The sequence below is a fragment of the Rhopilema esculentum genome, unplaced genomic scaffold (assembly GCF_057945365.1).
Source record: "Rhopilema esculentum isolate cy_ngs unplaced genomic scaffold, ASM5794536v1 HiC_scaffold_23, whole genome shotgun sequence".
Taxonomy (NCBI): Eukaryota; Metazoa; Cnidaria; class Scyphozoa; order Rhizostomeae; family Rhizostomatidae; genus Rhopilema; species Rhopilema esculentum.
In genome coordinates this window covers 1,417,066-1,438,229 of record NW_028300834.1, presented here as the reverse complement: position 1 = coordinate 1,438,229, position 21,164 = coordinate 1,417,066, and the positions used below count along the sequence as shown (strand labels likewise).

The 21,164-nt window shown below is 35.9% G+C and overlaps 3 protein-coding genes across 7 annotated transcripts in view; 2 read left to right on the top strand and 1 right to left on the bottom strand.

Annotated features, from left to right (window-relative positions):
• Positions 1-21,111, bottom strand: part of LOC148957532 (mitochondrial translation release factor in rescue-like) — a 56,558-nt gene extending 35,447 nt beyond the window's left edge. For 2 of the 5 annotated variants that reach the window (XM_089115248.1, XM_089115251.1), the window contains exons 1-2: positions 20,782-21,111; positions 19,772-20,011 (exon numbers count right to left, since the gene is read on the bottom strand). In XM_089115248.1, coding sequence (XP_088971374.1) covers positions 19,775-20,011; positions 20,782-21,111 — 567 coding nt within the window. In that variant the 3' untranslated portion in view covers positions 19,772-19,774. Of the gene's footprint in view, positions 1-13,043; positions 13,174-13,920; positions 15,574-19,275; positions 20,012-20,781 lie in introns of those variants that run through there. The other 3 variants (XM_089115250.1, XM_089115249.1, XM_089115247.1) reach the window with 3 other exon arrangements.
• On the top strand, positions 613-11,741 carry LOC148957534 (uncharacterized). Its single transcript, XM_089115236.1, has 10 exons — positions 613-778; positions 2,972-3,138; positions 4,011-4,345; positions 5,892-5,986; positions 6,607-6,763; positions 7,016-7,088; positions 8,600-8,653; positions 9,080-9,309; positions 10,654-10,864; positions 11,100-11,741. The coding sequence occupies exons 1-10, from the start codon at positions 630-632 to the stop codon at positions 11,219-11,221; spliced, it is 1,593 nt and encodes a 530-aa protein (XP_088971362.1). The 5' UTR covers positions 613-629; the 3' UTR covers positions 11,222-11,741.
• Positions 12,454-19,296, top strand: LOC148957533 (uncharacterized). The gene is made up of 10 exons (XM_089115237.1): positions 12,454-12,590; positions 12,915-13,084; positions 13,615-13,949; positions 14,794-14,888; positions 15,452-15,608; positions 15,907-15,979; positions 16,145-16,198; positions 17,948-18,177; positions 18,515-18,725; positions 19,158-19,296. The coding sequence occupies exons 1-10, from the start codon at positions 12,481-12,483 to the stop codon at positions 19,283-19,285; spliced, it is 1,563 nt and encodes a 520-aa protein (XP_088971363.1). The 5' UTR covers positions 12,454-12,480; the 3' UTR covers positions 19,286-19,296.
• Positions 21,112-21,164: the final 53 nt, after the last annotated feature.

The following is a 21,164-nucleotide window of genomic DNA, read 5'->3' as shown; positions in this document are numbered from 1 at the left end:
CCGGTGGCCGTCACAAACGTCCGCTGGCAAATTCTTCCATACCCGGTAAGAACAAAAGACATTCCAATTGCTAACGAATTCGCTATGCCTAGATAAGAAATAGCCTTGAAGAATTGCTGGATGCTACATTATCATAAAAACGTTACCAAAAACCACAAACATTTAAAATTAGGGTAAGCTCAACAAACATAAAAGTTTTGACGGATACAATTATATCTTGCCAATCGTCATCAGAAGGCCTTCATGTTTTCGTGTGGCTGACTGTGTCTCAAAGAGAAAAAGATGTCTAGGCAAATTTCTGCGATTTACAACAGTATGCTTCATAAATTTTTCCTTGTCAATCTCCGCAACAATCACCACCAATGAAACAATCTGCTTTTTTCAAATAATGACGTTACATTGGATAAAAACAACAATTAATGTATGATCCTGAGGCTAGGTCTATTCATTATTCACAAAATTTGGCAATTTTCATTTCAAGTTACTGAATCAGGATTATTTATTGTTGTTGAAGCATTTTCCTTTCATTAATTTTATCAATTGAACCAACAGTAATTCGATAAAGAATTAGGGCACCTGCACATTTTCATCGTGTTGGTTTCATAAGTTGCAGACGATATCAGATTAAGATGGAGTGCTGTGCGTCTAAAATGTTTTGGACACAAAGATCTGTGTTTATACTGTACACGTATGTAGCAATTGCAATGCTGTCATTTGTTGCTGGACAGTCAAATAATAGCAGTGGAGACTTTTCAGAGGACGTCAAGTGTACTGTAAGGTATCATAGCATTGTATTTTAGGCATTGATTCCACTATACCATACCGTATTATCAGTGCTGACGAGAGGGGGTCAGGGGGGTCACTGACCCGGGGGCCCTTGGCTATAGGCTTCCATAAGTAATACCTCAATTAAAAAATTATAAATGATAATCTTCTTTCTCTATTATCACAAACTGTCAATAATAGAAACAATAAAGACAAAAGTCTATGAATGAAGTGAGGTAAAAGCAGTTTAAGTATTTGACGGCTTGAATGTTAAAAAGATACTGTATTTTTCTTAGAGTTTCTCATCTTTGTGGGCTTCGGCTGAAGAAGTTAAAAAGCTTCTGAATGTGTACCAAATAATGTGATTACAACAGGGCAACATACAGCAATATGAACAATCATTGCCAAAAGTACTTGGAACACCCAACAATTTGCTTTGTGTTTTTATATTTTTCAATTCTTTCCCCAAATACTCCTATTTCCGCACCCCCTTCTCCCTTAAACCATGTTGATAATTTAGAAAAATAGCATTGAATTAGCAGCAAAAGCGTACTTCCTAATCTCCCACGTCATTTTGTAGTAAACCAGAATTGTTCAAAGGGGGAATGAGGAATAACTGAATTTGCCCTTGAAACTAAAGTTAGTGCACGATAACTTTTGGCAGGCATTGTACGTCATACAGAATTATACTTTAGCACGTGCAACTGTTTGCAATATTGTGTCGAGTTTAGTTGACGAATTGAACGTTTTCCATTTTGTAAGACTTTTAGAAATTTCTAAGAAACTTTCATTTTTATGCATTTTGATGGTGGTGAAACGTATAGGTAGCCTGAACAGAGACCGCAAAAGCGGGGGAAGGCTTTAGCCCCTCCCCCAACAATTTCCAAAATGTACTTGAAACCATACAAAAATGGCCCTGCTCTGGTTTTTGCCCCCTCCCCAAAATGTTTTTGTCCCCTTAATCTGTGATATGCTGCGTGGTCCTTGAGCCTGAATTAATTCTTCTTTAAGAGATGCCTTAAAAATATCAGCCACGAAGGATTCATTACAAAAATGAAATCCAAAGTATGTCTTTACTGCAAATAACAGAAAAAGTCAAAAATGATAAATACGCACACTTTTTCGTGAAATTTGCAGTATTTAAAGACCATTCATAAAATTATCGGTTTTTGTAAATAAGAAAGAACAGGTACAATTTAGGCCCTACTGTAGACACTATTAAGGCTCAAAATTGTTGAAATTTAAGAAAAACTTAAGAACAATGCAAGACTCAAACTTCATCAAAAATTAATTTTTGTCTGTTTGAGTTTTTTGGAATGCAAAACAAATGCAAGTTATATGTCTTGAAAAAGACGTATGGTGTCTGTTGTAAAGTAAGGACTGCGCCCACTGATCAAGCGCTCTGCGCCATAATGATACTGTGCAGCAGGGTGCGCAGCGAAATAGAGCGCACACGTCAGCAATAGAAAGAGAACCGTAAAGAGATTGGAACACGCGGTTATGGATGAAGGTGTGGATTAAGTTAATTATTTGGTTGTAGATAAAAATTAGCATTTTTATGATATGACATGGTGTTGTTTTTCTCTTCAAATCCTGCAGAGCTCGGCCAAAGGAAAAAGTTTATAACAGAGTGATTATAAAATACGATATAAAATTACACCTTCTGTCAAATAAATTTAAAATAATCTTAGGCTCAACGTAAAAAATTAAGAGTCTCACAAAAAGTAGGTCTTCTCTTAATTGATAAATCCTTTACTGGGCCCTAAATGTTGGTTTTTCGAATGCAAGCTTTGAATATTATCTTGTAGCAACTTTCCTCGCTAATATTATTTGTTGCAAATGGGTAAGAAGTTGATGTATGTGATAAAGAATTTAGTTAACGGAGAAAATAATTGAGCACTTGGGCTTTGCTATTTCTATGCATGGACCTTGCTTTTAAACAGAAAAATACAAGCACTGATTATTTACTGAAGATTAAATCAACTCAAAGACCACGGAAAAAGGGGGACTGGGGGCAATTATTCTAAAAAAATTCCTTATCTAAAGCATAAAAAGATTTGCCTTTGCCTTGGCTTTAGCATGCTTAGAACTCTCAAAACATTTTGGCCCCTTTAATATTTAGTATGATCCAAGTTCTTTGATCAACTTAGCTACTCTATGCTATGTTTTCTGACAAAAGAGATAATTCACACATAATGCATTTTAGGTATGATCTGGCAGCTGGTGTTGCGAAACATCTCTATGAAAATGCTTCTTGCCAAACGACATATGAGTACTACAGAGTCTGCAAAATGGTTTTGACAATTTGGAACTATGACTTGCCTCCATACGTTTACACTTTGCAAAATGGAACCTTGGATGGAATTCTGCCAGGTGATGCTACTAGTAGTCTCTCAGGGGTGACGCCATGAAAGTGTTTTTAGACTAATTAGGTATTTAAGGCGGCTTGAAAATACCGTGAATTATCGTTCAATTTTTACATGTTGTAAGTCACTTAAATCTGTTGCAGGCTAAGATATTGCTGCATAAGCACTGGCTCAGTCATTGTAATTTGGCTTTGGTTCTGAAATTTGTGAGCCAGGCCAAAAGAACAGTAATCTGTATGTGCCCACTTTTTTATTTAAGAATACCAAATTTTTTGTCGAGCCCCAAGATTCCTAATTTTCTTATTTTGAGCCTAGGGTTGTTCTTGAATTGAACTTAGATGACATAAGGTATAACCGGATTGCATCATCGTTTCTGTTTATTTTAACACTCAATATCACTGACTTTATCAGAAAACAGCCACGCCCAATTCTAATCTTGTAACAAATGATTTTTTTGAATAGTTCTTTCTCTATATAATTTTGTTACAATCAGTCTTTAACAATCGTTTTCAAGAAGTTGCATATAAGCGGACACTACAGTTAACTGATAAAAGGTCTGTCAAAATCTGTCTCTGTAGAACGAGATGAAAGGAGAGAAACCATTCTTTGGTCTATTAAGAGAAAGAATTTTGAAATAGAAATAAAGCTTAAACTGTTTAATGTTTGGAAACATTGGAAAATTAAAGTCTTTCGCTGAAGAGAAAGAACTTCAAATTTGTCACAAGCATGTCACAAATCAGCCATCATGAACCAAAGGAGCATTTTAGAAGCTGATGAGTTTTTTCTTAGCAAGGAAGCAGAATTCATATTCCTAGCTTTATCAAATCTACGTAGTCTAAAATTTTTCTAGAAACCATTAATTATTTGCTTTATTTTCAGCCATATTAAAAATATTCGTGAGAAGTTGTTGCTATATTTGTACGCCGCTGAAATATCAAAAACCATTCACGTCAATAGACCAGATGATGCTAAATATTTATAACCAATCCCATTACCAAATATTAATGCCAGTCATTGGAACCAAAGATGCTGCTTTTTACCTTGGAAAGCCATATGTGAAACTAATGAATAACCCTGGTGTGGCATACCTTCAAATAGATGACTCGCAAGAGCAAATGTTGGACAGACTCTTCCATTCGCTTGGAGACACATTGCCATTGCTTGCAATGATTGTGCTATTGACCATCGAGGGTGGTGTCATCATTTGGCTTCTGGTAAGTTGCTTTCTAAAACACCCCCAGTAGCAACCCCAACCAGGCATCAGAGATACAGCACAGAAACTCCCAATATGGGGTTCGTCACAGACATCGTGGCAGGGAAGAGCAAAAGTATATAGAATTGGAAAACCTTTCTCCACAGGGAAACAAAAGATTCAACGGGGAGAGCAACAGAAACCTAGGGAGGGGGGAGCAGTTTTTGGTGGGTCAGCGTTTTTCTTGGCAAGAAAGGATCATAGGGGGTTCGCTACAAGGGGTTTTCTTAACATCTGTCGATTTCAAAAGCAGAGTTGGGGTACTCTGAGTGCGGATCGTCTCTAGTGATTCAATTACTTTGCATTGAATGAATTCGCAAGGAAAACGATAATATTTTTAGCTCTGCCCTTACAATTTGAATCAATGATAGCTACAAAAAGGTTGGGGTGAATGGTCATCGATGAAAACTATGTAAATTGGTGAAAACACCGTTAGTAAATAGCAATTTTGTTTTAAAACGCTATAATACTTGTAAAGTCCTGTTCCAGGACCAGTTTCAATATATCTCGCAGACGTGTTAGGGTTCCGCCACCCTTAGGGTCTTCAAGTGTCCCAAGACCCAAGCTTGCTTTTTGCTCGCTTAACGATTTTACCCTGTCCCATGAAAAATCGAGCCCCATCAAAAACATTTCTAGTAAGGGCACTGAAAATAGGACAATTTTCTATAAAAAAACAACAAAAACATTGCCCTTGGATACACCACGATAATATCCAATTTTATTATCTGTGCCTAGTGTAAAACTCTTGGCTTAGCATACTTAATAACCTTACAAGATTTGATTCTTAACAGAGCCTTTGATTTTGAAAATGTATTTAACTATGAAAAGGAATCTATTCTGTTTGTGAGGCAGTCTGTTGTATCGCAAGGACTCATACTGAGCAATGTTCATGGATAAAACGCACACATGCACTTGTTAATAACAAAGCATGTACGTGAATATTTTCTGTGACTGCTTCTTTAGATGCCTTTTGCGGAAGCCTTCTTGTTCTTATAAAAGTCCTCATACCTTGGTAGAAAATATTTCTTGGCATGAGCAAAGAAAGTTATCATGACAGCTGAAATCTTATCACAAGTTTTCTCGGCTATCAACAGACAAAATCCAAGAGCTTACTTTACAGATTTATAGCACATCAACATCTTCTTTGATCAATAATCAAATCTAAGATAAGCCTAACATCATCATCCATAAAGACTGAAGTCAGCGGCCGAAATTATGGAGGACAGGGGCATGGCAGGTTCTGGATGAATTGCGCCCTTGTCAGAAAATTCCGGCTTACGTCGGATTCATGACAAACGTTTAACATGTCAAAACCCTATGCAAGTTGTGAGGAATCCAAATGATATGCAATAGGTCTGAACCCCCCCCCTCTCCCCCCCAAAAAAGTGAGGAATCCGAATAAAAACCTGAACTTCCAAACGTTTTGCTAAATTTTTAAGTCATTTAGACAACTAATCTTCCAGAACTGTTTCAACCATTCTTTTACTTCTGTTTTCATCTCTTACCAGGATGCAAGACAAAATGCAGAGGAATTCCATCCGTCGTTCATTAAAGGTTCTCTTGAAGGTTGCTGGTGGGCTTACGTTTCTATGACAACCGTGGGGTAAGCATAGGGCCTACTACGTCTTTCTTTGTCTACATAATACTACAGTCTGATAAAAAAGATGATGTAATGTCACCTGCCTGGTAGTGGTAGCCCTCAAAATTTTGGACCAACCGAACGCGCTTCTGCTCTCTTTTTTTATTTTGTCATGTACATATCATTTCCAAAAATTCATGTAGCAGCCAAAATTCCTTGATTGAAGCTAGATTTAAAATTAAAATGGTTGCACTGCTTTAAAAACAGTTAATAAAACTAACCCGAATCCTTCAATTTTCCTGCGTTTTTTTCCAATTAAGCACATATTCAAGCCATTAGGCACTAATCTATCAGCCCGAAAAACCCTCGCGCGTATATAGCTTGAAAACCCCAATAGCTATCTTTTACAGCAAACTACCAAAACATGAAAATAAGCATAAAATTGGTATGTTCTCTCTCTCATCAGCCCCCACCCCACCCCACCCCTAATGTCATTTCATTGCACAACAATCTGTGCCGTTTCGAGCATTCCATGCTAGAAGTGTGCTCTACAAAATAAAAATTCATTTTAACCTACACTGTAGATGTGAATTAAATTATACAAAATATTTGAATCTTTAATCTAAAAATGTCATCTGTCTTAGGTATGGCGACAAGTCCCCGCGTTCGTTTGCTGGTAGAGCGTTTGGTGTGCTGTGGATAACTTTGGGAATTGTCATATCAGGGCTTCTCACAGCTTCTATTACTTCATCATTAACCTCAGCAACAGCTAGTGGGAAAACAAACTTAAATCGCAAAAATGTAATTTTGTCCTTTTCATAGCCTGATACTTATCACTTCAGAAAAAATTATCAAATCCATAAAACTACAATATAGGAACCATACAATACACTTTTTATATCTTACCTTTAAGGAAAAACTGATATTCTTATAACGTTATAGATACAATATTGATAGAAGGGTAGCGTTAAAGTTTTTGAAAGTATTGCCTTGTGTGATCATTGGAAATGATAAATCTAGATTAAAATTTTTAAAAATATAAGTTATTTTTAGGTTGGATTTTTGGAAAAGATTACATATGGTTTCGAGCAGAACATCATCTACAGGGAAGGCGGAAATGCAACTGGTAAATTAAGAAAGTGGTTTTAACTGCAGCAATTTCCATGCTATGATGCAGCAATTTGAATTCAAAAATGTAGCATAAATTAACATTTTCCTGAAAAATGTCTATTCCTAAAATTTTTCCTTGCCTATTCAAAAATGTTATCCCAGACTACCTTTCAAATGAAAAACCAACAAAATTCGACCTCGTCTCCTTCACTAAACCCTTAATCTAGGGTGCCGTAGAGAAGGCTTAGGAGGCTCAGCTCCCTTGGAAAATTTTAGAGAGGTTTCGAAGGAAAGGCACAGCCCCTTCTTTTAACAAGAATGTGTATGTTTGGTTGGACGAGCTTCTTTCCTGGCAAGATACTTATTTGTTTTTCACGAATGAGCAAATTTTGTCAAATTTTTAGAGCCGGTGAAAAGTTGGAAGAAACTCACATTCACAAAAGAAACTATTTAACAAGAATGCACGTGTGCAGGGTGTGACCATTAGTGTAATCTTTCATTATGCTTCTAGAAGTTTCCTACAGCACAGCCTCCCTCTTAACATTTTACAACGGCACCCTCTACCCTCAGCCTTACACTAACATACCCACTTGTAATACAACAAGGTGAACCAAGAGTTTTCTATCAACGGTGGTATTCCGGAATCAATGTACGTGGGCAGACTCGTTTTATCCATAATGTCGGCAATAATTTTAGTGGCGGGTTTTTGATTATCAATTAAGATATGTATGTTCAAAGAGGTAATTGCTGGTAGGCAATTGTTACATATCTTTCTAGAATAGAACCCCAAGAAACGTTTTCGAAAAGAAAATTTCCGCTTGTTCTGGATTCATGATTTAAACTTGTTTCAGGGCACCATCTCCGTAATATTTCCTAGGCACTGGGCACGATATTTTGCAATAATTTTTGAGTACGCAAGAAAACCATTTAGGTTTATGGGTGCGAGGATGTACAATGAACTACCGCTAGAAATTCGTAAAATTGAGAGCTATAAAGAATTTGAGAAACAACTCAATGAACATTTTAAATGATATTTAAATGATACTTATCTTAAAACTATATCTGTAACTTTGGGGGTGAATAGTTTAACTTCCTCTTTTATATATATATCTGTTTTCTAATATTTTCAAATACTTAGGGTAATAGCATTTAGCCCTGAATGGAGCTCTGATGGAGCCCTGAACGCAGGGGCGAAATATTAGTATGCATTTTATCTAATTTACTTTGAAAATTTATCTAATTAAATTGATTTCTCGTGCTTGCTGTCCGCCGGAATTGCTTTGTTCCTGTATTTTATCTCCATATTTATACTCATTGCAAGATTCATAGAATCTGGCGGACAGCCTATCCGGCGGTTCTTCTTTCGCAGACATTAATAGTATTTAGGCGTAGAACACAGGTCACACATTAATAACAGCTAATTAACACGTTGAAGTGTCTATCCTGTATAAATATTCGTTTTATTATTATTATTATATATTCTATATTGTTAATGAATAATTCAATTAAGATCTTAAAATTTTCTAGGGTATTCGAATGTGTCCGACCTGATAACTTCATTGAGTAAGAGAACAATTGACGGTATGCATTGTTACTGCAATCTACTATCCGTGCAAATCATTCTGTGTTGGCTAAATTAATCTGCCTTGAAAGCAGAATTTAGGCCCACTCTGCTACTCTAAATGGATGGGGCGAATGCCTAGGGATAAAAGATAATGCATCTCTTGACGTCGCAATGGACACTAATTAGAAAAAACCACTTGGTTTTTTGCACTGTACCAAATTCGATTACCTCTATGATTACATTACTTTTAAATACCTGAACCACGTACGCACAGGTTACTTACATTAGCTGTGCTGTGTCATATTTCTTTTTGCAAACACTTTCAAAACACTGGATCTTATCAAAACAATATTTGAGAATTCTATAAATGCTTCTGACTACATTTGAACACTGATTTACAAATCCTTGCTTTAATGTAGCTTTGGGGGAACTTCTTGTTTCAGGTATTCTTATGGATAGGCTGATATTGAGATACCACTGGAAGCAGTTTCAGGAGTCTGGTATCAAGCTGGCAGTCAAAAAAGACATTGCAAGCACTGACATCAGCTTTGGCATGATATTTGCAGATAAAAGTCTGGCTTACTGGGCCCATTTTTTGAGTAACTTCCAAGCAGAAAACCTGGATGCTGAGAGTCGTATACTATTTGATGCAATAGAGAGCATAAAAGAGAAGGTAAGCATGCTTTTCCAATTATATCTATAGCCATTGCATTAGATATAGCTGAAAAACAATTATATTTCCAACTATGGCGATTGCTCGAGCTGGAGCTTGAGAGGCCCTTCCCCGTGCCTGCAATGCAATAAGCCTTGATTGTTTTCCTAAATTTGTCGCATAACACAGAAGAAACTCATAATCGTTGTTCAAAATTTACAACATTAGTCCAGAACATTTTACCATACTTACAACTGAATTTAATGGCCTACAAGTATAGAAGGCCCCCACTGACAAAATGTATCCTTAAACTATACCGACAACAATGCAATCTTAATCGCCTTTTCTAGCGTTGTCTTTTGAATGCAAATGAAAATTGAAACAGATATATCTTTGCATAGTAATTCAATGAGTTACTTTAATTAGATATAAAAATTCTACACTTTTTAATCTTGAAGGCTAGTCAGATTAGCTGAATCTTGATTAAAATCTTTGCTTTTTGATGAAAACAGACTTTGTAACTGAATATTATAGGTCGGAACAGGTGCTAACGATAAGCGTCTTCTCTTGCTAGAAGAAAGGAGGAAAATCAATAATCTAGTGATCATAGGTGTTCAACACTGAAATTTCTGAGCAAAGAATTTGATTTGGGAGACTATGCTTGCAGCTTTTTGAGCCTTTCACTTGGAACTGAAAGGGTTCCATACAGTTAGATTTATATGCCACTAGATCATTTTTATCCACGTTCTCAGAAATTTTCAGGAACTTGCCATTTTATCCAAGATATTCGGATTACTTGTAAAAAATTGTCTTGATAAGCTACATGAGAATTTCTACACTTCCCCGTAGCACCTCGCTTAGTTAGAGCCTAGTCTAATAGAATACAATAACAACTTGTCATGGGTTACTTAAGATGACTAGAATTAGAAGCAGTGGATTGTTTTTTAAGAGATGGACATCAAATTAATGTACTGCAGGCCATACTCTGGTACTCGAATATTATAAAGAACCATACATATGAATAAAACATTGATAATAAAACACTGGCAATTTCAGAATGATACAATATTAATCACAGCTCAAAATACTAGATGTAAAATAAATCTTTAAAATATTATGTTATTTAACATTTTTTCTTGTACAGTTACTACTGAATATTTTAATATACCAACTGATAATTATTTAGTAAACTTAAGCTTTTCGTCTGACACTCTTCAGAGTTTAAAACGTCAGAACATAGATATTTTTAAAGCCATTTAGAAGTTTTGTACCACCAAAAGATTGCTTGGTAATTATTTATCTGAAATTGTAAGTTTAGAATAATTACTTTAGTTATTGTAACATGACTTCCTTTGTTTACTAAAGCTGCCAGAAGAACCCCAGGAAACATTGGAATTTGAAAATGGAATATTTCGATCAGCTGTGATTTACAAGTATGTACTAATGACACTGTTTGGCTGTTGCACCGTAACAGTGTTGATCGGCCTCGCAGCTACAGTTGCTCACAAGGTATATAGACAAAAGAGAAGAAAACAAGCAGCAGTTCAAGGCACTGAAATCGCAGTATTCCAAAATGGTAAGAATTGTATATTTCAATATCGCATCATTTTTAATTTATGTCTTATTGGCACAAAAACCAACTCATAGACATGTTGGAACGCGACAGGCCTAGGCAGGGTCACTACAACATCTTACATAAATTCTATTTGATCATCTTTTTTTATTTGGCTAATGTTTCTAATTGACATCATGGATTTTTTTTATTGCACATTTCCAGTCTATTCGCAACTAAAATATCTTATTCCCTTTAGGCCTATTAAAAGATAGATTTGAAGTCTTTTCGCAAACTGTCGAAAAAGCCTTCCGAGAGCAACTTGAGCAGCTACGAGAAGACATACTTGAAAAGCAACATGATATCATATCCAGAAAATAAATTGGCTGAAGGAAAGAAGTAATATGAGTGCATCAGAGTTTTGAACTCTTGCTTGCTTGCCTGCACGTAAACATCGTAGTTGGTAAAAATATGATTTTGACTGAATAAAAATTAAAACTGTATAAATGTATAATTTAGTTCTCAAACTTCTTTTCTGACTGTAACTAATGAATTATGAAAAATAATTCTATAAACTGTAACTATTTACGTTCTATCTATTTATCTAAACTTTATACCTTCGCAAAACTTATTTTAATTTACAACAGTTTAAGTGAGACACGGTGTATGTCATTCATGCTTGAAGGTACCCCTTAATGTCTATCTCTTATTTGTTGTACTGCCAGCAAAAGAACTCGTATTTTTAATAGTGGGTAAGGGCAGAATCAAGGCAGCAGTCGACAAAATGCATAGTCATTTTTCTTTTTCTGCATCCGTTCTTTATGGACTCGAAGTGAAGAAGAAGGCAAGCTCATTTTATTTAAAGACCCTTTAGATGAGCTTTCAACCAGTGCAATAATAAATATTTTATTGCTAATATTTGCTTTGATGAAGCACTGAAGTTTGTTGTTAGTTTGCTTATGTTGACAATGTCATCACATCATTTAAAGGTTGATCGATCATTTAAATGATAGCATGTATGCATTAGCATTAAAGTAACCCTTGTACTTAGCCAAATTAAGCTACCCTTTGTCACCGGTATTACGTCAGATGGCATTCAGATGTGGAATGGTATGCTTAATGGTAATATATAATACAGCAAACAAATTTGATGTAAATCCCATTGAAGGTTGATCGACCACAAAACTCCTGGTACTCTTTTTAGCAAGCAAATACAAAATAATTTATGTTAATTCATATCTGTTTACGCAACAGGTAAAATCAAGAAGCAAAGTAAACTAGAATTGTTGAGTCATGTGTGGAGCATACAGTTTGCTGATTGGCTTTTTTGCAAACTCTGCACACAATGTTTTAGCCCCATAATGGGTTAGATTCCACAAATTGATAATTGGTCACATGTTGACAGAAAATCCAGAAGAAGACACATACAAAATTTGCGCGAGTTGCTATTATGCTATGTCAATGCTTTCAATATTTGGAAGCCAGTTTTAGCCCACTAGCATTCTAGCAACAATGGACCATTGCTTTGTATTGTACGTAATATGGCACCTGTCTATTCTTGCTTTGCTGGTAATAGCTGCAGATCAAGTAAATCTAGCAGGGAAGTGTGAGAGATATATCTTTACGCATTATGACAAGGAATGATGCACAAGCTATACCTTTTTTTATCCAGCTTTTTGTTGTGTCTTACAGTAGGGAAAGGACACAACTGCACCAAGAAAACATCTTTCAATGAAGAATGCTCCATAAGGTAAGAGCAAGTTTGATACCATTGTATGCAGCTGCAGCTGTGGCGTATGATACCATTACTGCAAAAGCAGTAATTTAAAAGCGAAATTTTAACTTTGTTTGCGTGCATCAACTTTTCAAATATAGCTAGTTCCAATAAGCCAAATTCCAATTTGTACCGGAAATCTTCATCATTTATGTACAGTCTTTTCTTCTGCGTTGCAATTGTGTTATATTTGAACAGAGTTTTGTTGATATCGACGGGATATACTCAGTAAAATAATCGTTCTTTCTAAGTGAACAAGATTTTGAGATATCATTTAAAAAGCTACGATCTTTTATTCAGGTATGACTTGGTAACAGGACTTGCGAAAGCGGTTTTCGATGAAATGAACTGCGAGACTTGGTACAATAAACAGTTCTGTATTTGCAATAGTGATTTAACTATCTGGTACTTCAACTCACCTCCATACGTGTTTACGTTGCCAAATGGAACTCTGGATGGCATTCTTCCAGGTAATGCTCTTCTCTAGCTTAGAAGTGTCTCAAAGCGTTGAATACATACGAATCTCATAACCCAGCTTTCCTTGACCCGATGCCTTTTGCTACAATATATTATTTGGTTTTTTGCATTCTTGACCAGTCATTTTGATTACAAATGAAACAATTAAGACAATTAGATTGCTGAATTACCGCGAATACTTGTTGCCAAATTGTCAACTAATTCAAGAATCAGTATTGATTATGACGAAAATTATAACGAAAAGCCTAAATGAACACACTCTAAACATGACGCTGACTTTTACAGACAATGCATCAACAGCAAAAGTTGTCATTACTGCCAGCCAACATGTTCAATGTATTCCCACTTTTTCATACCAAGCTGCATTCGAAACTGTGATTATTTCTTAGGAAAAAATCTTGCTCAAACTGATCCAATGTGGTATGAAGTTTCTAGGAGTTTTATGGTGCCCTCTATAGCAAAATGTATTCCACTATGTAATCTATAGCAAAATTTTATTCGCCGTATTGTGCATCCTTTTTAGCAATGTTAAAGCTGGCTTTGAAAGCATGTTGCAAGAACTGCACACGCCTGTTTTATCAGAAACCATTCAAATCGATGGTGGAGCTGTCGAAACAATTTTACAATGTTTCATATTACCAAGTGTTAATGCCAGCGATCGGCATCAAAGAAGCAAGATACTACTTTAGCAATCCGTATGTGAGATTGATTAATAGTCCTGGAGTGGCATTTATCTATCCTGATAACATTGGGGATGTCGTCATGAACAGGCTTCTCAAGTCTCTATATGAAGCATGGCCCCTGTTTGCACTCATTTTGCTGTTGACTATTCAAGGAGGAGTCATCATATGGTTGCTGGTAAATCATTTTTTGCAAATATTGCACAAATTGAAAGCTTTTAAAATGCCCTTTCAAATAAGGCTACCATTGCTAAATCGTCTCACAGGTTTTGAATATATTGCCGAATTCTTATAATCTTCGCATGATTTATGACGTCATCGATCACGTGGTATCAGAGCACAATTTTTGGTCACATCTTCGATTCTGAATCTCCATACATTAAAGTATAAAAAACCGTTGCGACCATCTCGGTTAGGTGAGAAATCAGATTTTCACAGCTGTAGCCCTGGCTTTTCGCCGGGTTGGAAACAACCCGTTAGTCATGGAGGGATTTATTTAGTGCCTACATCGATCGTTGTTCTGATGTGCACTAAATATGCAAATTTTGCTTAACGCTCCTGTCCTAGAGCCTACTTACATTAGAAATCCAAATATCGCTTACTGAGAAGAAGGGATATCAGAGTCTATAATCTACTGGTTTTATGCAAGTTATTGTTGCGTCTGGTACAGTGTTATTTTCTCCACGTGTTTTGATTATCTTTCTGAGTTTCTATTGGCTTTCGAAAATTCAAGCGAAAAATTTGATTGGCTTAAACATTTTCTCATCCCTATCCTGCTTATTGAAAATGCATGGTCTATCAAATCTACGATATATACTGCTTGTTTCCATTGCTCAGCTTCTAACTCACATTTATGTAAGTTTTGACTGCTGAAAATGTCCAGTTATTACTTGAGCATTCCTATGTTTTGAAAATTATGTATTTAAGAAACTGTATAATAAAACGAGTCGATAACAGGCTCGTTACCCTCTGTTTTTTCAATTAAGTCCGAGCACGTAATTGCTTTTATTTGATTTTCAAAGGATACAAGAAAAAACCCCGACGAGTTCCCACAATCCTTCATTCGGGGATCTCTTGAAGGAAGCTGGTGGGCATACATCTCCATGACAACTGTCGGGTAAGCAATAGCCATTCAGTCAATTACTCTGGTCATTTCAAACTTATATCTGGTCATCATAGCCTTAGAAACAATTCTTGAACTTCTAATGCAAAGGATTGAATTAATCCAAAGAGCTTTTTGTCCTCTTTTATCTCTTTTCTGTTTTCTGATTTCTTTCACTTGCATACAATGTTGGATACACGTTTTTTTTCTTCTCCCTCCCATTATTCTTTTGTATCTTCTAATCCCTGGCTATTTCCATCCTTGCTCCAAATCCAGTGTTTTCTGATTTCTGATTCATTGGTAACTCTTCAAGAGATCTTTTTGTTCTAATGAAAGTTTTCTTTCGTAATTCCACTCTAAACTATAGAAAACTGTCAAATGTAATACTGCACAGACACAAGCTGTTCTCTAACGTTGATCGAAATGTTCCAAAACCAACGATAAATTCTTGATAATTTAACGCAAGTTCGATCAAGTCAACTAAATATATCTGACTCTGACATTGTTGAAACGCTATTTGAAAGTGCTTTAGAATTTTTATTATATTTCGACAACACTTACTGTTTATTCTTTCCTAGGTACGGTGATAAGTCTCCGCGTTCTTTTGGAGGCAGAATCTTTGCTGTATTCTGGATAACAACAGGAATTGTTATATCAGGGATTTTTACAGCTTCTATTTCCTCAACTCTTACCTCAGCAGCTATTGGCGAAACAACGAAAATAAATGGCAAAACTGTGATTATATCATATTTTTATATACCTAATGCATTTAAGAAAATAATATCCTTATAAGATTTAACTGATAATAAATTTGGCCAAATTTCACAAACAGTTTTGTTTTAAGGCACAATACGTCTGCAAATGGTTGTACTTATACAGTAAAACACAATCGAGGGCCCCGTTTGTATAATTGGGCATAACCCGAGAGCTTACACACTTGATCCTAAGATTAAATATAGACAGTCATCGCTATAATTGTTATCAGACAGAAAAGCCTTTTATGTGTAAAGTATTTTGTTTTGTCATAATACAGGTTGGATTTCTGAGGCATGTTGCAATCGGGTACGAAGAGAACATAATATATAGAGACGGTGCAAACGCAATAGGCAAGTTTTTATGATATACTTTTTATGATATTCCTTTTCAAAACTTACTGGTAAAAAACTATCAAAATCTTTCCAGAAGATAAATTTTCAAGTCTACTATTATAAGTGTAAAATTTTGATGTTGCTTATTTCTACCAAGATCATATTTTTCGAAAATTTCTTTAGGGTATCGGAACATATCTCACTTGATAAATGCTTTGAAAAACGAATCAATCCAAGGTTTGTAAATTTTATTTTAAAATGCACTTCATGATTTCTTTGATATCTTTTACTGCGTTGTACAAAGTTTCATGAATACGTCTTTGGGATGTTGCATGAAAGGGAAATTCTGGGTTAAATGCAATTATTAGTAAGTATGTACTGAAAATGTTTGCAGTAATATTCAAATAAAGTCATAAAAAGCTTGTATATCTACAGAACAAGACGGTAGGGCTTGCAGTTCGACAGGCAAGGGGCTGGCCATTATGAGGCTGATTTTTAGGCAGGACATTCAATGGCAGCCTCCAAATAATTTACCGAAAATAACTGGGCTCTTGAAAGCCCTGCAAAGGTAAAAATATTCTCCCTGGTTTTTTGGTAAATACAAAATGCAGACACCGGGCCCTTGAAAAAGGTACGGCAACTTTGGGCGGTAGGCAAACTTACCCAGCAAAAATTCGTCTCATCTCATGCTCTCTGAAAGTGCCTTAGTTATTAATCTCCTTTCGACGACCGCATGCCTGTGCCAAACAGGTTTTGTAAGGGGCCTAAAGGTTTATGATATTCCAAATATTTGAGTACACACGTGGTACAGCTACAGTTAGCTATTAGCACACTGGATATAAGCATAAGCGTACGGCGGAATTTTTACAGGGGGGGGGGGGCGGTAGGATTTTTGCTCGAGTACAGAGGCATGCATATATTTATGAGCCTGTTGGTGATAAGGAGCTTGACATGAAAAATATTTACATTATGAGTTCTTTTTTACCTAAATATCTAAAGTAAAAATAGTCAGTTGAGAGTTGAGCAAACCAATTAGAGACATGTTTGGTGAACATGCTATCCTTATCGATTCTTCTATAATGTCTACTGTTCAGATCTAAAAGTTTGATGTAATTTTCTCATAGATAAGGACAGCAATGTATAATTTTTTCCAATATTTTATGCAATATCAATTAAAATACTACTTTTAACTCTTGAATTCGACTACAGTGAAAAAAATGTGAGTCCCGACCCTTTCTATGTCCAAATGTATCAATCATCGCATTCATGTCACTTTTCAAAACTTCGTTTGAAAATTTCCTCTCGATGCTAAGTAGTGCCAATGTGAATCTCTCAGCCGTTCTTGGTCCATGGTTGATCTGAGATATGTTTTCAGCCGTCGAAGACCACTGAATGATCTTTCAGCTGATCAATATGTTGCTAGAATCGTTGCTAGCAATGATGTTGTTTCATACAGGAATGGCAGTACTTGATTCAAACCTTCTTGAAACATCTTCTGGACAAGCATTGCTGCATTATTACCATAAGATTCAGAATCGCTTTGCTTCTTGTAATTTTCAAAAACCATCTTATCATTTGTAAGGTACTTTTGGTCGACTTGATAATGCAACGATATTTACTCGTAGCTTTCAGTCTTTGGGTTATTTGAAGTCATTTCTGCCCGACTATTTGCGGAGAATTTTTGAAAATTTGCCCGACTGACATGGTTTTTCGAAAACTGGGGGGGCTACCGCCCCCCAGCCTCCCCGACCCGTACGCTTATGGATATAAGCCCTCTAAGACTGAATGTTTGTTTTCAAGATAGCAATTTACCCCTTGCGCCTATAAAGTTTATGTATGTTGATATAATAAGAATGAAAGGATAACCAAGCAATTAGAAGAAAAATCTTGCCACAACGTCCAACCATGCTACTGGTTTATCAGAATATTAGAGAGGGTCATTTAAACCTCAGGCCTTCTTCCCAAATAAATAACGTTATGTTTCAGGTATCCTGATAGATAGATACACTTTAAGATACTACTGGAAACACTTCGCAAATTCTGGTATCAAACTAATAATAAAGAAAGATATCAAGAACACGGACACTGGCTTTGGATTGACATTTTCTAGCAAGAGATATGAGGACTGGGCACATTTTTTGCGAACATTTATCGAAGAAAACAAAGATGCCGAAAGTCGCCTTCTTAAAGATGCAATCAGTGAGATGGCATGGAAGGTAAATGAAAACCCACTTTCAATTATTATCTCAACCACTAAAGAGCTTCCTTTTTAAAAAACTAATCTTCAGACACTAGAAGATTGATGTTGAGCTTTTCTTCCGTTTTTCATTGTGTATTACATTTACTTAGAAGCTCCCTTATATCCATCGTTTTCCTGGAAAATGTTTGTCTTAGCGCTTGTTTTGGAAGTTGGTTTTGAATATTTTCAGTGCGTAAGACTTCTTCTTAAGCCATCAAAGAAAATCAACAAATTATTACGACGAAATATGTGTTATTCGCCAGATTATTGATGAGGCCATTCCACTCTGTTGCTAACGTCCCATTACATTATAGCTGCCAGAGGAATCTACAGACGATACGGATGTCACAAACAATGCACTTGGGTCAACCTCAGTATATCAAAAAATGTTGGTAGCCATGGCTATTTCTTGCAGTATAACTGTGGGGATAGGCCTAATAAGTACAGCAGGACATAGGCTATACAAATCAAAGAGAAGTGTACCAATATCAGTGAAAGATCGTGAAATGTCGGTGTTTAGCAACGGTAAGCGCTGATATGTTTCCAGTTTCAAGACAACGCTAAAATTTACATGCACCATCATAGACGTAAGAGCAGGAGGGTGCTGGGGGCATGTGTCCCCACTTTTCAAAAATAGATGTAGAGTACCTTTTTTGGAGCTCACAGAGTTGTTCCTTTTTTGCCAACATATGCCCACCACTTCTAAAATGTTTGATTTGTTTATGTGCATCATATAAGAATAATGCGAACATCTGTCTAAATTTGGTTTTTTATGCGATTGACCGATACCAAAGTGGCTTAAACCACTGGCCAACCATCGCGCCTGTTGACAAGCCAATTATTGATTGGAGAGAGTATCTGTCAAGTGCCTTTAACCATACTCTCACTCGCTCTCCATCTCTTTTATCATATTTATTGACAATCAAACTTTTGATCCCAATGTTTTTATCTATTTAGGTACAATATCAGCAAGGTTTGATGAATTCTCAAAGGAAGTGGAGAGCAACGTCCTTGAAAATCTTAGAAACGAAATTGACAAACTTCGAGAGGATGTTGTGAAGAGACACAAAGATACTAAATCTTGAAAATTTTAAGCATACTATACACATTCTCACCAGAAATTTATAGTAATTGCGACTAAACATAAACAACATTTGATCTCGCGATTCAAACCCAAGAAGTATTTTTCAAAACCTGATCATCAATAGTGGCTTATTGAATCAAAGGGCCTACAAAAGTCATGTTGTCAATCTGAAACTTAATTACCGCTCTCCTTCACTACTTTATTCATCAATAACAATTCATATTACCAAAATTTGGGAGTTGATAAATGAGAAACCAGGCTTTTCATTCTAGAATGTCAATTTGAAGGCAGAAGCCCCAGATTCACATCAGCTATTAGTTGCCAAAACCCTGACCTGTGCCAACAAATCAAATCTTGCTTACTTGCTTATCAGATTGAGCATTTGCTGATGCTAAAAAGTAGAATAATCTATGCACAAAAACAATGCTTTGCTTTTTAAAGATTAGAGAAATGAATTAATAAACCACATGCTACACAAGGCACTTACCATTTAGTCTTGTTTATCGTTACTGTCTTTGCTACTGAATCTTGAATGAAAATCATAAGACACAGCAATTGCTTCCTCCCTCAATTTTTGTCTCCTTTTATTCTCTGCTGACTTTTTCTTGTCCCGCTGCATTCTCTGCCCAACACTACTGTCTTCTCCCTTTATCATATACTCAAGCTTTTCAAACAAGATCTTTCTGGCAATCTTTCTGTTCTCTAAAAGTGATCTTGTCTGATGACACTAGCAAGCAAAATGAGTCAAATTTCAGTCTTTTTTATGAAGGATTAGGGTTCTGTAATTATTTACAAATGAAAAAATTGCTTTGAAAGAAAACAAAAATTTCACAACACGCTGAGAGTTTTTTTATCTAACACTCTACAGAGTATAAAATGCCAGAATAAAGGTCTGAAAGAAGACAATGAAAAATATATACCCATAATGGATCAAAATAGGCTAATCACAAAAATGCAAGCACATGACCAGCATAATTTTCCAATAAGTGTCAGGTGCATACAGAAAAAATAACCATTGGAGCACAAGAGAGAAAACAAACTTTTTCTGTCTACACAATAGACGCTTGTTCGTTTGTATGTAGATCAATTCCAAAACTATTAGAAAAGGACCACTGGACTTTGCCAATTACCTGAAAAATGTCATCATTATAGAGTTTTGCACAATCCAGGTTGTCTAAAAGGCGTTGTCTGATTGCAGAGTCACTAGTTTTTACTGTGTTTTTAGATCTACAAGGTCAAGGAGGCTGTTCTCTTTGAGCGACAGTTTTGTTTTCTATGTTGCATTGGAAGGAACATGTTGTTTTATCCAATCCCCCCAAGATTCAAGATAATTTTTTCCAAAATATAGTAACAAAGGAAGATGGCATGTGTCTATTACAGAATTTGGCAGGATTCCTGTGATTTTCACACCTATAAAAACTTTAGAAAAATTGTAGTGTCTGTGCTTGCAAATTTGGTTATTGCTTTTATGGACATTATTTGATATGATCTGATCACCTTTACAATTATTCCAGTTGGTAAGTGCTTCAGCTGAACACAGTTGCTTGATTTATTGACTGCCTGACCACCAGGACCACTGCCTTTAATAAACGTTTCTTCTAAGTCTTTTTCATTCAGAGTAAAGTTTTCCGTGGGATAGTTTGCTGATATAACGTTCTTGATTTCAATAGAGCCACTGTTAGTGGGCCTAGGTTGGACATGTCCGTTATTGTCTGTTACTGCTTTATCTTTTTCGTGGTTTTCATCTCCAAAAAGTCTTAACTGGAATGCACCAGCTCGATGAAAATTTTTCAAACAGTACAGTCTAACCAGTTTTCTCAGCAACATGTAACCAATTTTCCCGGCTACAATATATCATCAAGCAACATTTCAACTTTTTT